The sequence below is a fragment of the Hoplias malabaricus genome, chromosome 8 (genome assembly GCF_029633855.1).
Source record: "Hoplias malabaricus isolate fHopMal1 chromosome 8, fHopMal1.hap1, whole genome shotgun sequence".
Lineage (NCBI taxonomy): Eukaryota > Metazoa > Chordata > Actinopteri > Characiformes > Erythrinidae > Hoplias > Hoplias malabaricus.
In genome coordinates, this window is record NC_089807.1 from 32,616,546 (window position 1) to 32,629,404 (window position 12,859).

At 38.9% G+C, this 12,859-nt stretch overlaps 1 protein-coding gene across 2 annotated transcripts in view; it reads right to left on the reverse strand.

Annotated features, from left to right (window-relative positions):
* Positions 1-12,859, reverse strand: part of LOC136705422 (serine/threonine-protein kinase 32C-like) — a 165,236-nt gene that overhangs the window by 8,579 nt on the left and 143,798 nt on the right. For both annotated transcript variants that reach the window (XM_066678984.1, XM_066678983.1), the window contains 6 exons: positions 5,202-5,239; positions 4,562-4,651; positions 4,095-4,198; positions 3,800-3,916; positions 1,253-1,378; positions 950-1,078 (listed from right to left, as the gene is read on the reverse strand). In XM_066678984.1, coding sequence (XP_066535081.1) covers positions 950-1,078; positions 1,253-1,378; positions 3,800-3,916; positions 4,095-4,198; positions 4,562-4,651; positions 5,202-5,239 — 604 coding nt within the window. The remainder of the gene's footprint in view (positions 1-949; positions 1,079-1,252; positions 1,379-3,799; positions 3,917-4,094; positions 4,199-4,561; positions 4,652-5,201; positions 5,240-12,859) is intronic.

Below are 12,859 nucleotides of genomic sequence, written 5' to 3' on the forward strand. Positions count from 1 at the left end.
GCGCTTCACTCCAGAATCAGTAATCTCACTGCTGTGTAGTTTGGAGCAGTCTACAATAACGTGAGGGACTCTGAGTAAGATAACCTACAAGCTTCTGCTCAGCCCAGGGATTAAGTTTGTCAATCAAACTGAAAGAGAATTAATTTCCTCCCAAGTGCAAAACATAAATAAGGGATAAATATAACTCAATTCCAGTCTTCAGACATGGTTGTAATAGGTTAAACTGCACTGGCAAGAGAGTTCTGAGACTTAAAGGTAGTAAAGAATATATCCAAGAATAAAAATGCATGAACCCGAATGAAGATGGCAATGATCCTGTACCCACATTATCATTCAGAAAATGCTGGCTCAAATATTAAAGAAAAACAACCACAAATCCAATCCAGTTCTGACCAGAAGATATATTATTAAATTACAGAACAGATTTAACACAGCACAATGTTGTCTTATGTAAAGAATTAAAGAAGCAAATTTAATAACAAAAAACCTGTAACCTGTAGCATTAGCCTTTGAAAGTTAATATGCATTTATTATCTGTAACTGTGCAGGGTTGTGGTGGGTCTATTGCCTACCCAGAATCATTGGACTCACGGGTGTCAGTGCATCACAGGGCCAGCATCATCAGATTTGGTATTTTTGCTCTTGGGCTCCCCCTACAGTTGCAGAGCATTATTCACTATTACAGCACTGTCCTGAAATCATTTCTATTCTAGGTTAAAACTACAGAAATTGCCCTATGTAAATTCTGGAGGACAGTAGGAAAGAAACCAAGTCCCTTCCCTGCACTGCAGCCAGCCCCCCTTTGATTTGAGGATGGTGCTGTAAAATCTTATGTAGCGTTCCTTATAAGGTAAAAAACATACCACCTAGTGTTACTTTAAATGTACCATTTTGGTGATACAAGGTTTTGTTCCAACAGAAACAAAGCTCTGAGGTCATGTGAACTCACAGACTGGGAATCTTTGCTGTTATCTCTGGATCGGTTCTTGGCCAGACGCTTTTTCTTCTTGTGAAGGGGGCGGGATTCTAAAATCATCTCTTCCAGCTCAAAGGTAGGGTCACAATGCAGACGGCCTTTCTGTTTTCACCCACACATAAAGATATGGCAGAGAAAACAGAACAGTAAGTAACGGAAGCAACATTTGTAACATAAATCTATAACTTGGGAAGAACACAGGATGTGGTCTGTGCACAACAAGCTTTGATTTACATTGTGCATTGTGTACTGTGTAATGTGTTTAACTGCTCCTACATTGGGAACAAATCCAGCCTCTGTCTGCTTTCCATAGACAGCATCCCAGTTGATGTCTGAGAGGTATGGGGCTGTCTGCATGTGAGCCAGACTGCAGAACCGGTGCTCTGGGTTTACTGTCAACAGCTGAAAAACAAGCATGATTACATAAATTAATTTACTTTCTATTCTATTACATAGAAAACATACACAGGAATACAAGTGTACACCTACCCCAAATGCAGTCTGGGTAGCACAAATACAATTTATTCATTCATTCATTGTCTTATCCTGTTCAGGGTTGCAGTGGGTCTAGAGCCTACCTGGAATCACTGGGCGCAAGGCAGGAATGCATTTGCCAGGGGCAATTTTGGAGTCACCAATCTACCTATCAAAAGGTGTTTTTGGACTCCAAGTCCAGTTCCTTGGAGCTGTGTGACTGCGACACTACCTGCTGCGCCACTATGCCCCAACAAATACAATTGACCTTAACAAAACAATCAATCATATTTAACACCAAGATATAAGAGCGAATATTTATGAAAGTGATTACTTATTATTACTTTGAACTAATTAAGTGCAACTCACATGAGATGAAGAATCAAACTGTTTGTAGTCCCTGAATAAACCAGTTTTTGTCTCTAATGTGCAGGTCCTACTCATGGAGGTGGTCATGATTAAAATAAAGTATTTCCGATACGTTCAGGCTACTAGATATTATTATAATGGTATTTTATCCAATCACAAGAAAAATCAAAAATAAAAATGACTAATGGCTCCATTAGATATTGATATTGATTCTGTATATGAATGCCATTGTACATGTTTCTATCATTAAACCTTTGATAGACCTCACCTTTTAAACACAATTTATCCCTGCAAAAGAACTTCACACAAAAATACAATAGCACGCAAGTAAGGTATGCAAAGGTATGGACAGCTGAGTTCTAAACCATTCTCCTAGAAATGGATTAAGAGCCTCTCTCTCAGGATTACATGTCTTTTTTGGTATGCAAATCCACACACACACACGCACACGCACACACACACGCACACACACACACACACACACACACACACACACACGCACACACGCACACACACAAACACAAATTCTTGCCAGTTCAGACATTAAATGTAGTGTCATCAGTCCTGGCATCCACAGAGGGCAGTGTTGAGCTAGTATTAGTGAGGCAGTCTTGAGGGCCAATTAGTTTTAAATAAGGGCAGCGGAGTGAGGGAGCTGAGAGACAGCATAGGCTCATCTATCTGGGGAGCAATTATAAAAATGTATTCGGTTATTAAGTGTCTGATAGACTTAAAAAAAAGAAAAAAAATTAGAAAAAGTATGACAGCTGTCCAGGCTTATTGAGAGACAACAACTCAGAGACGAGATTCCCTTGGCTGTCTATTGGGATATTCTAAGTTGTCACGGAAACCATAACCGTGGAATTTTTGTGCATGCTGGTGTGGTATTATACCCAGAGCGCTGGATTTGTCTCTGAGGAGTTCAGAGAGGAGTAATAAATCAGTGTAGCCCAGGATGAGACTAATGAACACCCCAGACGAGTGCCAGGACAGACCCGGTCAGCATTTATAAACCCATGACTTTCTGTGACATGTTTGTGTGATCATGTGTGTACAAGAAAGAGGCAGAGACAAAATTATTATTATCTTCCTCTTCTGTATCTCATTCTAACCTCTTTTCCCATGACGTTATCTTCTTTCATTTTATTTCTGCCCTTCTCTATGGCTCTTTCTCTGGCTCTCCCTTCCATTTCCACTGCAATCCTGTTCTCTCTCTTCTCACATCCTACTTTAATATGGTATTTCACCATGTCTGGCCACTTTCCATCCCATTCCTCTCATTATATATTAGGCATACTTTCATCCTCTCTCGCTGCCTCCTACATTACATTACATCCCTCCTTCGCTTTTCTCTCTCTCTCTCTCTCTCTCTCTCTCTGTGAGTTTCAAACCCACTCACTGTTCCTCACACTCCACTCAGTCCTCCATCTTAAACACGATTTTTTCCCCTTTAACTTTATTCTTCAAAAAATCATCTTTTGCTTATTTACTTCAAATATTATTTCTTTTTCTCTTCTCTCCATCTCTTAAATCTGGATCAGTGTCACCTTTCTATTTATATTTGCATCTCATTCACAGTTCCAAAATTGGCTTATGCATTACTTAACACTTTTAATTTAATTTAATATTTCATTTTAACTTTAGTCTTTCTGTATCCATGAGTCTTAAAGAAGCAATGAAACGTTTCATGTTATGAATCAGCCATTATACTGCCACCTAATAGACTGGGTCAGATTCTGTACAAAACCTTTAAACGTATGAGAGGAAGTTTTTTTTATTTATTATTTTTTTTTTTGTAAGGGCAGTCTCATGTGAACTGCATTTAAGCATTTTTGTTTCGTTTTCATAAATATTGTTTGCAAATTTTTTGTAGTGAAAAATAATAGCTCTAAAAGGCTCTCTCTCTCTCCAACTTGGACTCTTTTTCCCACTGGCTCTTCTCCTTCTCTCATGAGCATACACCAATCCTTTCATTTTCACCTTGCGCAGCAGGGAAATGAGGTCTTTGTCCCAGGAAGAGCAGTACTGCACACTGACTGTGCTGAAGAGCTGCAGCAGAGATTCAACTGAGTTACTGGCATGGATGTCATATGGTCTCTGAAGAGAAGAGAAGACAAGACAAGAGAAGAGAAGAGAAGAGAAGAGAAGAGGAAAAGAAAGAGAAAGAGGGAGAGGGTAAAATGTATGTCAAAAAAACCCAGCCAAAACATAGAGAATCATAAATTAAATTTAGCCATGTATGTTAAATTTCATATACTCATGCAAAAACACTCACCCATCCACGCAGAACCTCAAAAATGGTCACCCCTAGTGACCACCAATCCACTTCAAATGCATATCCAGTCCCCCCATTCATGAATGACTGGAAGATCTCAGGAGCTGTGAACGGCAGAAAATCTCCATAAAACATAATCTAAAAATAACAACATGCATGCTTTTGTCTATAATAAAAATACAATGTAAAATTAAATATAAAACAATATTTGCAATGTTTTATTTGCAGTTATTTAAATTGCTTGGATAAAAAAAATATAGGCAGGGGGTGTGAGAGCCTTACACTCCCAGGACCCTGAAGCTGTGTGGCAGTCATACTGCCTAACTTGATAAATGTAAAATTATAAAGCACCTAATAAGGCCATACTTTTATACACAGTGATGTACAATGATATTTATTAATAGCAACAAATAACACTTTTCCTGTGCCCAAACTATATGGGACACATCTAAGACAGATATCCTTACCCATATATGGCTTGGTTCCAGCTAGAGCTGTGGCTCTCTCTCCATCTTTGATAATGGTTGCGATATTGAAGTCGGTAAGATGAGCATGACCTGAGTGACATAACCAGTGAAGAAGAGCTTCAGCAGAACAGTCAATCTATAGGCATTTGACAAGTGCCTCACTCTTTTCTCCATTTACTGAATTCAGAGGTTCATCTCTGTGACATAGACTGTTCTCCTATAATTAATTCTTACACCTTAAATTTGTGTCTGACATCTAATCCATGTAGTGACCCTTTTACTGAGATAAAAAATATAGAGCCCAAGCTCTTTTTCTCAACTCTATGAGGGGAAAAGGGGGGTAAATAATAAAACCAGGAGAATGGGCCTCATACACCTGCGTACTTTAAATGAAAAGAAAATGTAGGTTGTTTTAGTTTTAGTGGAACAGCTTGTCCTTGAGCCTGTGTCTTTGAAGTATTATGGGGTGTGTGACACTGACACCAGCTTACTGCACAGCGACAGAGTGTGTTTCTGTGGAAATTCCTGCCAGCCTGCAGGATCATACCCCCTACACGTCACCTTGGACCACTTCCATATGTCTGCTGAGATTCTAGGGAAGCATACACAGCATGAACACACACATACAAAGTGTTCTTACCTTGTTCATCCAACAGGATATTATCTGGTTTGATATCCCTAAAGAAAAGACAAGAACAAACTTCATCAAACATTTTACATCAGTCTCTAAATGGAGTAGTGAGTTGGAAGCAACTATTAATGCAAACACGTTTGTCTCCTAAATTGTGACTTGTTGACTCTGTCTTCTCCAGAATAGTCCATCAATACATGCTGCTAACAATAAATAGAACTCTTAGGCATCAACCCAGCACAAACCCTGGTCCACATCCCACATGTAGAGCTTTTGAACAAAGGAGAAATATAGCCAATGTGCATTGTGCTTTGCTGAACACATGTCCAGAAAACACACAAGAAAAGGAGCAATTTCTGGTTTATTTTCTTTTATTTATTTATATAACATGCTACAACCACTTCAGTGCGCCATATCACTTCATTTGCTGTTCTGTGCTCTGTTGAAGCTTGACACGCCCACAGATGATGTCACAGTTTGCTCTAAAGAAGCTACAGTTTTACAAATTTACTTTATTTGGTACGGGAACCAATTTATATTTGTGGAAAAGCACAGAACTGTTTGTGAATGGGAATCCAACCAGTTCCACATTGGTGAAAAAAATCTAAAAGAATGTCAAGACAAGGGCCACATAAACACCAATCATGGGCATATGTCAGCTAGAAGTCACTAGCTGGCCATTGTTATCTTACATGCTCCTCTCCCCCTTCAGTTTTCTCTGACAAAAACCCTGCATTTTCAAGATATTTGCACTGACCAAGCTTCACACTTCTGTGTTAATACTTCATCATGAATCTCAGAATCATTCAAATCAAATCAAATCAAATTTATTTGTATAGCGCTTTTTACAACTGACGTTGTCACAAAGCAGCTTCACAGTTTCAAAACAGAACATTTAAATCAAAGCCCAATGCAAACAAGCCGAAGGCGACAGTGGCAAGGAAAAACTCCCTCGAGGCTGGAGGAAGAAACCTTGGGAGGAACCAAGACTCACAAAGGGGACCCATCCTCCTCTGATCAAACTATAGATTGAATTTTAAATGATCACCAATGAAGTGTCATTATGCTACATAATAATAATAATAATAATAAGGTGAGCAGCTGGTCTGGTCTGGTCTGGTCTGCAGGAGAATCCAGCAAACAATCCAGCAAATCATTGCCTCCAATAACAACGTATGCCCAACTGTACGTACTTCCCTCCACAAAATGCCTCAATCCCCATCTTGGTTGAAATCCTTTGTCACTAGTCCTACTAGTATTAGTGCCATTTTGGTCGGATCTTCTTCAAAAAGTGTCCATACCCATTTAGCCCAATATTGGTCCCAATGTGGCTTTCTGTCTTTTGTGCCTGTCCAGCGTTATATACACTCTCAAAAATAAAGGTGCTACAGAAGGTTCTTTGAATGAAGCTATAGAAAAACACTTTTGGTTCCATAAATAGCCATTTTTGCTAATATGTTTAAATTGGTAAAGAACCTTAAGTGTGGTGGATTTTGAAACCTTTTAAATGTTCTTCACACATGCATTTCTTAAACAAACAAACAAACAAAAAAGATGGTATCACTCAAATAAGCTATACCTTTCATTTTAAGAGTGTGCCTGGACTCTGTAGAATAGATGAGGATCTTGCCATACCTGTGGTTACTGCTGGTTCGAGTTTAGGCTCCCAAGTTTGGGATTGGAGCATGGCACTATTTCCCAACACAGTGACATCACCTTGCCCTTTCGAGGTGATGTTCCCCTAATGGCTATGTCAGCCACAGCCATTTTAAAATCCCAGGCTGGAACCTGGATCCAAGGTCTAGATTTGATGATCTCTGCTCTATGTCATCTCATTATCCCCTCCATTTGTCATCCCGACCTTCCCTTTATCATCCAAACCCACCTCCCTTTATCATTCAAACCTCTTAATTATCAACCCTTCGACCTCTTCCTGTGTTGCCTCAACTCCTCCCTCTGTCATCCCTCCTTTCCGAGGTCTTGCAGATGTTAATCTTTCCTCTCTGCAATGCAATGGCTGGCTGTGGCCCCTGGTTGATTAAAGCTGTTATCATTTTGCTTTTAAATTTCTCCCCTTCACCTTGAATTTTGGCAGCTGTTTGAGGACACTTCTAGTCCAATCATCATCAATGGCATTCTTTGGGGACAACAGTATGGTAACGTAATTCTTAAGTAATGAAAGAAGCTACAAATCCTTACCAATCATGCTGCTTCTTGGTGGCCACATCTGACATCTGACAATGTCCGCAAATCAAGCAAATCTGTCTCATCTTATATTTCTGAAATTCAGAACCTTGAAACCTCAAAGAGTCACACACACACCACCAATTTCATTGCTTTTGGAAACTATCACCTACCAGACCCTTTACTACAGGGCCAGCTCAGAGTTTTTCGGTCTTTCAGGGCCTGGACTGCAGGCAGAGACGAAAACATCTAGAAAATCACTATATTCCATGTCATAAACATTTTGAAGTTAAAGGTGTTTATCAAGACTAAAGTAATAATATTTCAAAAATGTAAAGTCACTATGGAGCACAGGATGGCAGTTCGTTCAACTTGCGCATCTTCATTGAGTTTTATGGCACATGAGCGCCCAGGGAAAACTTTTTGCTGAAAAGTGCAGTTATTGAATCTCCAAAAGAGCTGGACTCAATACAAGACACGATGTGGAAGGCATCTATCACACAGCCAAGTGTTTACAGCACTGCCCCTTACAGCCACAGCCTCTCACACGTCAGAGAGAAACAGTAAAGCTTGTCCTGTTAGCGGTGTGGGCGTGGAAGGCAAACTCTGGCTATAGAACGAAAGCTTAACTGTTTTTACGAAATACATTGACTAGACACTGACGGTGCGTTGAATAGTGATTTTCACCCAAAATGATTGCTAGGCACAATTCAGTAGTCACTTGATTGGTATAGCGACATGTCCATTCTAGTCTGTACCCAAATCTATGCCCTTGGCCAGACCACATACTTTGCTGCTGTAGTTAAAAGGCCGGTCAAATGAAAGCAGCAGGCCGTAGTTTGAAGATCCCTGCTTTACTAGGTCAGACACACAAATTATTCTTAGTGCAATTCCTCCTCAAACATTTATCTACCTACTGGACAATGCTGGAACTCAATTCTTTTAGTTTTATTTTAACCTATTGTAATTAATTTTTCAAGATATCCAAATGCTGTAGCTACACGCGTTCATAATATAGGGAATTGTTGTAAACTGGGATGCTGGTGGTGTTATTCTTTCCCTTGCACAAGATCACTTCTGTTTGTGGATGGTGAAGAAGATGGATGCATGTGTATCAGGTAGCTCCCATGTCTGTGTCCACACTCTGAAAATATTTACAATCTCTATATGTTGCAAAACATATCCAACATTTTACATTTTTGAGAGTAAATAACTGCCCATCTGTGCTGCCTGACACTGATGGAAGATTGATCTCTGAAGCAGGTCTCCTGCTACCTGCCCCAGACCAGCTGCTGGCCCTCCATCTACTGTGTCCTGCCTTGGACTGATTGCCTTGCCCACTTTCTGTTACAATTATATTGAAGTTTAAATGGGCTCTAATTTTTATCCAGGTTTTTGACCACTGTATCCACATCCAAATTTAGGACCTCTAACAAGTCCATAAGAGGTTATATCACTGTAATTTAAAGTTATTTTGGGGGGTCCAGCTCAATTTGCCCTGTTTGTGTGGAAAAAAGTGGGTTTGGGCAAATTAGCATGCCTGAAACTACTCCTACACATTCCTTTAAACCCTCTCTTCAGTTTCCAGTGAAAAAAAACTTTCCACCACCATGACTGCATTCTCCTGCTGAGTGACAGGAGGGTCTGGCTTCTATGCTTAGCAAACCACCCAAAACTCCTTCTCTACCTTTTAAGAGTTCACTTCAGAGAGCCTCAAGCTAAAGCAGCACTCAAATAAATATATTTGCATTTGCAATAAATATATCAGAATTTCAAATGTTGCCTGACCTTAAAATAGATTTTTACAACTGTATCTTGTTTTTATAATTAGCTATTTATTAAACCAGATGCTGTCTTTCTACCCTATAGAGATTGTTAATCGTTTTGATGTTGAACTATGAATGTAATTTTTCACATACATTACATATATGAATCCAAATCTCATATATATGGGCCAATAAGAAACCAAAGATTTACACACATGAAGACATTATGTGAACTTTGCTAACACTGATACGCAGCTAATTATATGATAACCACAGTCACGGAACACTGTCAGGCAACCCTGAAGCTTTACAGAAGTCACTGGGTCATGCAAGAATTAAATGAGGTATTGTTGCTGTTTGATTCAGATTCCTTTTAATTTTCTCCTTAAAAATATATCAGTCCCCCACACTGCTCTAAACCAATACCAGAAACTCCTTTAACCAGTTTAAGACTTTCACTGTGGTGAACTGCGTACTATGGGTGGTGAGCAATATGGCCCTAAAATGCAATATGAACATAACAATTTTATTTACTTTATTTACTTTTATTAATTTTAAGAACTCTCTATTGCAACAAAATAAATGTTATATTAAAATTAATCATTCATTCATTCATTGTCTGTAACCGCTTATCCAGTTCAGGGGCGCGGTGGGTCCAGAGCCTACCTGGAATCATTGGGCGCAAGGCAGGAATACACCCTGAAGGGAGCGTCAGTCCTTCAACAGGGCAAAACACACACACACACACACACACACACACACACACACACACACACACTCACTCACACATTTACACCTATGGACACTTTTGAGTCGCCAATCCACCTACCAACATGTGTTTTTGGACCGTGGGAGGAAACCGGAGCATCCGGAGAAAACCCACACAGACACGGCGAGAACACACCAAACTCTAGACAGACAGTCATTTTACATTTAATTACATTTTATTTTAATACAAATTTTGCCTATTTTGTAAACAACTATAGCTTACCAAGATTCTGACATTGTATACAATAAACAATGTAGCATACAAATCTACTACACAACTAAAGTGAAGAAACTTAACAAATCTACATTTGCAAGTCATTTTTTTGTAATTTAAATACATATCTTTTTTGTTTATTTTTATTTAGTTGCAGCCCATACAAAGTACATTGTGCATTTCATACCAGAGATGCCGCTTGTTAAGCATGATACATTATTCAGTCACTGTCTTATCTGAACCATTCATCCTGGGCAGGCCCGTCACTAGAGATGAATGATTAGGGGGAATAAGCTTTATCCAGGAGTGTCTTGGGTAATTACCTCCTAGCTGCAAATTTCTTTGACGAGGTACAGATTAAGCAAAGCCACAAGGAGCTGCTGCCTTTACAAAGCAAAAAATTGAATATCCGTCTACAGGTAGAAAAACAAAACTGAATTGTGAACAACTATTAGCTCATTAAATACAAATATTTGTAAAATATACCATCATAACATCTGGAAAGATCATAAACCTCAGTTCAGTCTGCCCTAAATACTGCAGTGTAATAGTGCATGAACATTTTAACATTTTAGCAGGCTTACTTTACATTCATCAATAATCATGTTTCCTCTGCTAGCATAATGCTATTTCAACTAGTGCATCAGTGGCTTTTCAAGTTGGTCAATTAAAAATTGTAAAAGGCATTCGATTAATGTTTTTTTTTCTTTATTTTTGTCTTGAAATGACACTCGAATCTTTAGTCTAAAAGAGTCTCGTCCTCATTAGGTTATGGTATGTCCAGTGAAAATGTCATTGAATTAATTGCTTATTTAGGACTCATATTTGTCTTACACTTTAATAATAGTTTATTAATGTTATTGTTAATGTATATTAAATTATCTATTGTGATTTATATGTATAAAGAATAACTATGATTAAAAAATTCATCTGTGATGTGCTGAGGAATAATGAAATGTAGTTTCTTCAGGACAAGGTGCTAAAATTAGTTCTAAAAAGCACTTTGCTCTGAAAGCAGAGCTGTAGTTTCCAATGTTTCAGCACTTACCTGAGCACCGCTGCAAAACAACCCCCTGTAGGCGAGTCTATGACTCCATTGGCTGTAGCACTTACTGATGGACAGATAACTCTAGCTGCTGATTGGCTAAATAAAGGTGGAGACCAATGAAAAGCTCGTTCTCTGTTTAAGAGCCGTGGAGAATCCGCCCCTCGCTCCGGCTGAGAGAAAGCTTTGTTGTTTTGTCTTAAACCATAGCTATGACAATGTGTCCTGAAGAATACGGAATGCATTTTTATGGGACGATTTCGTATTTTATGGGATGGTTGGCAACATTATGTATGTGTATTCTGTGAAGAAAGCAATACAGACCAATACCTAATGGCGTCAAATGGGCAGTAACAGCAGCAGCTCCCCCCAGGTCCTAGTGCGCCGAATTTTCATTAAATTTTAAATATGGAGGCAGAGAGAAACATTGTTGAAAATGAAAGAATTGGGGGGCTAAAGAACATTTAGGGGGGAGGATTACAGACCCCTAAAACAGGTCTAACAACATCCATGATTCTGGGAATAATTTAGTCCTTCATCGGTTTGGCAACAATCCTCACTTGCAGCTATTCAGAAACTCATTAACTCTGCCCTATGTATACCCATTTAGTTTGAGTCAAGCTTTGCGATGTCTCTGTATATTGAATTGCATAGCGTTATGTGCTAATAAATTTTGTGCTAATAAGCGCTGTAGCTATGGATAAACTTGTCCCATATGTGAAAGTCTGTGTTTTTACTCCTTCCTATCTTGATACCTGTTTTATTCTCGGGTTTTATTTTATTTTCCCTGCAGTTACTCAGACACTCAATCCTATATATACACCTTTAATTGCATCACGTCTATGTATAATATACTACACTTATACTTATTATACAGAGCTCTGAGTATTTTTATCATTGTCTAATTTCTTCTAAACCTGCTCTTGCTTTGTTTACTTGCTTTGTGACTATGCATTTCACTGTGTACTGTGCATTCTGTATATAATTGAAATGATAATGTAATCCACCTGACATGATTTGGATGGATGTGTTTTGACCCGTTTTGATTTTAAATGTAACCTTATTAAAACTACTGCTTACATGTATCCTGCTTTCTCATACCTTCTCATCTCAATTTAATGCCACTGCCATTCAGGTATCTCTGATAAGTTCTGTTTCCTTTGCTTAATGGAGGAGTAACATTTAGAAATGACTCATAATTTTATTTGCCTGAACCATTTCTCCAAAACCAAAGCCAGAGATGATAAATAATGAGACTCCAGCTTCAATATTTTTTTAGAGCCTGTGATAGAAAAAAAACATTATGACTAATAGAGGTTTAGGGGTTTACTGTGTCTCTCATCAGAGGAACAGATTTATTTAGTCAAGGCTTGTAGTGTCAGTTACTGTAGAATGACCCTTAGTTTTGCAGAGTGCTGCAATGAAAGAGTCCTGACACAAAAAAGCCTCCCCCATAGGGACAAGTTGCTAAAAATGTGCTTTGCCCTGCATGTGCTTTTCTTGAGGGTGTGTGTGTGTTTGTGTGTGTGTGTGCAGAGTTATAAAAATAACTGTCCTGTTGCCTTTTTCTGCTGTAAACTTTCAGCTCTCAGGGGGCCTTCACGGATTTCTCTACACCTGCTAATTGGCTGGGACACACATCCGTGCCTCCACACACATATTAGTGAACTAGTGAGGGGTCTCAATCACA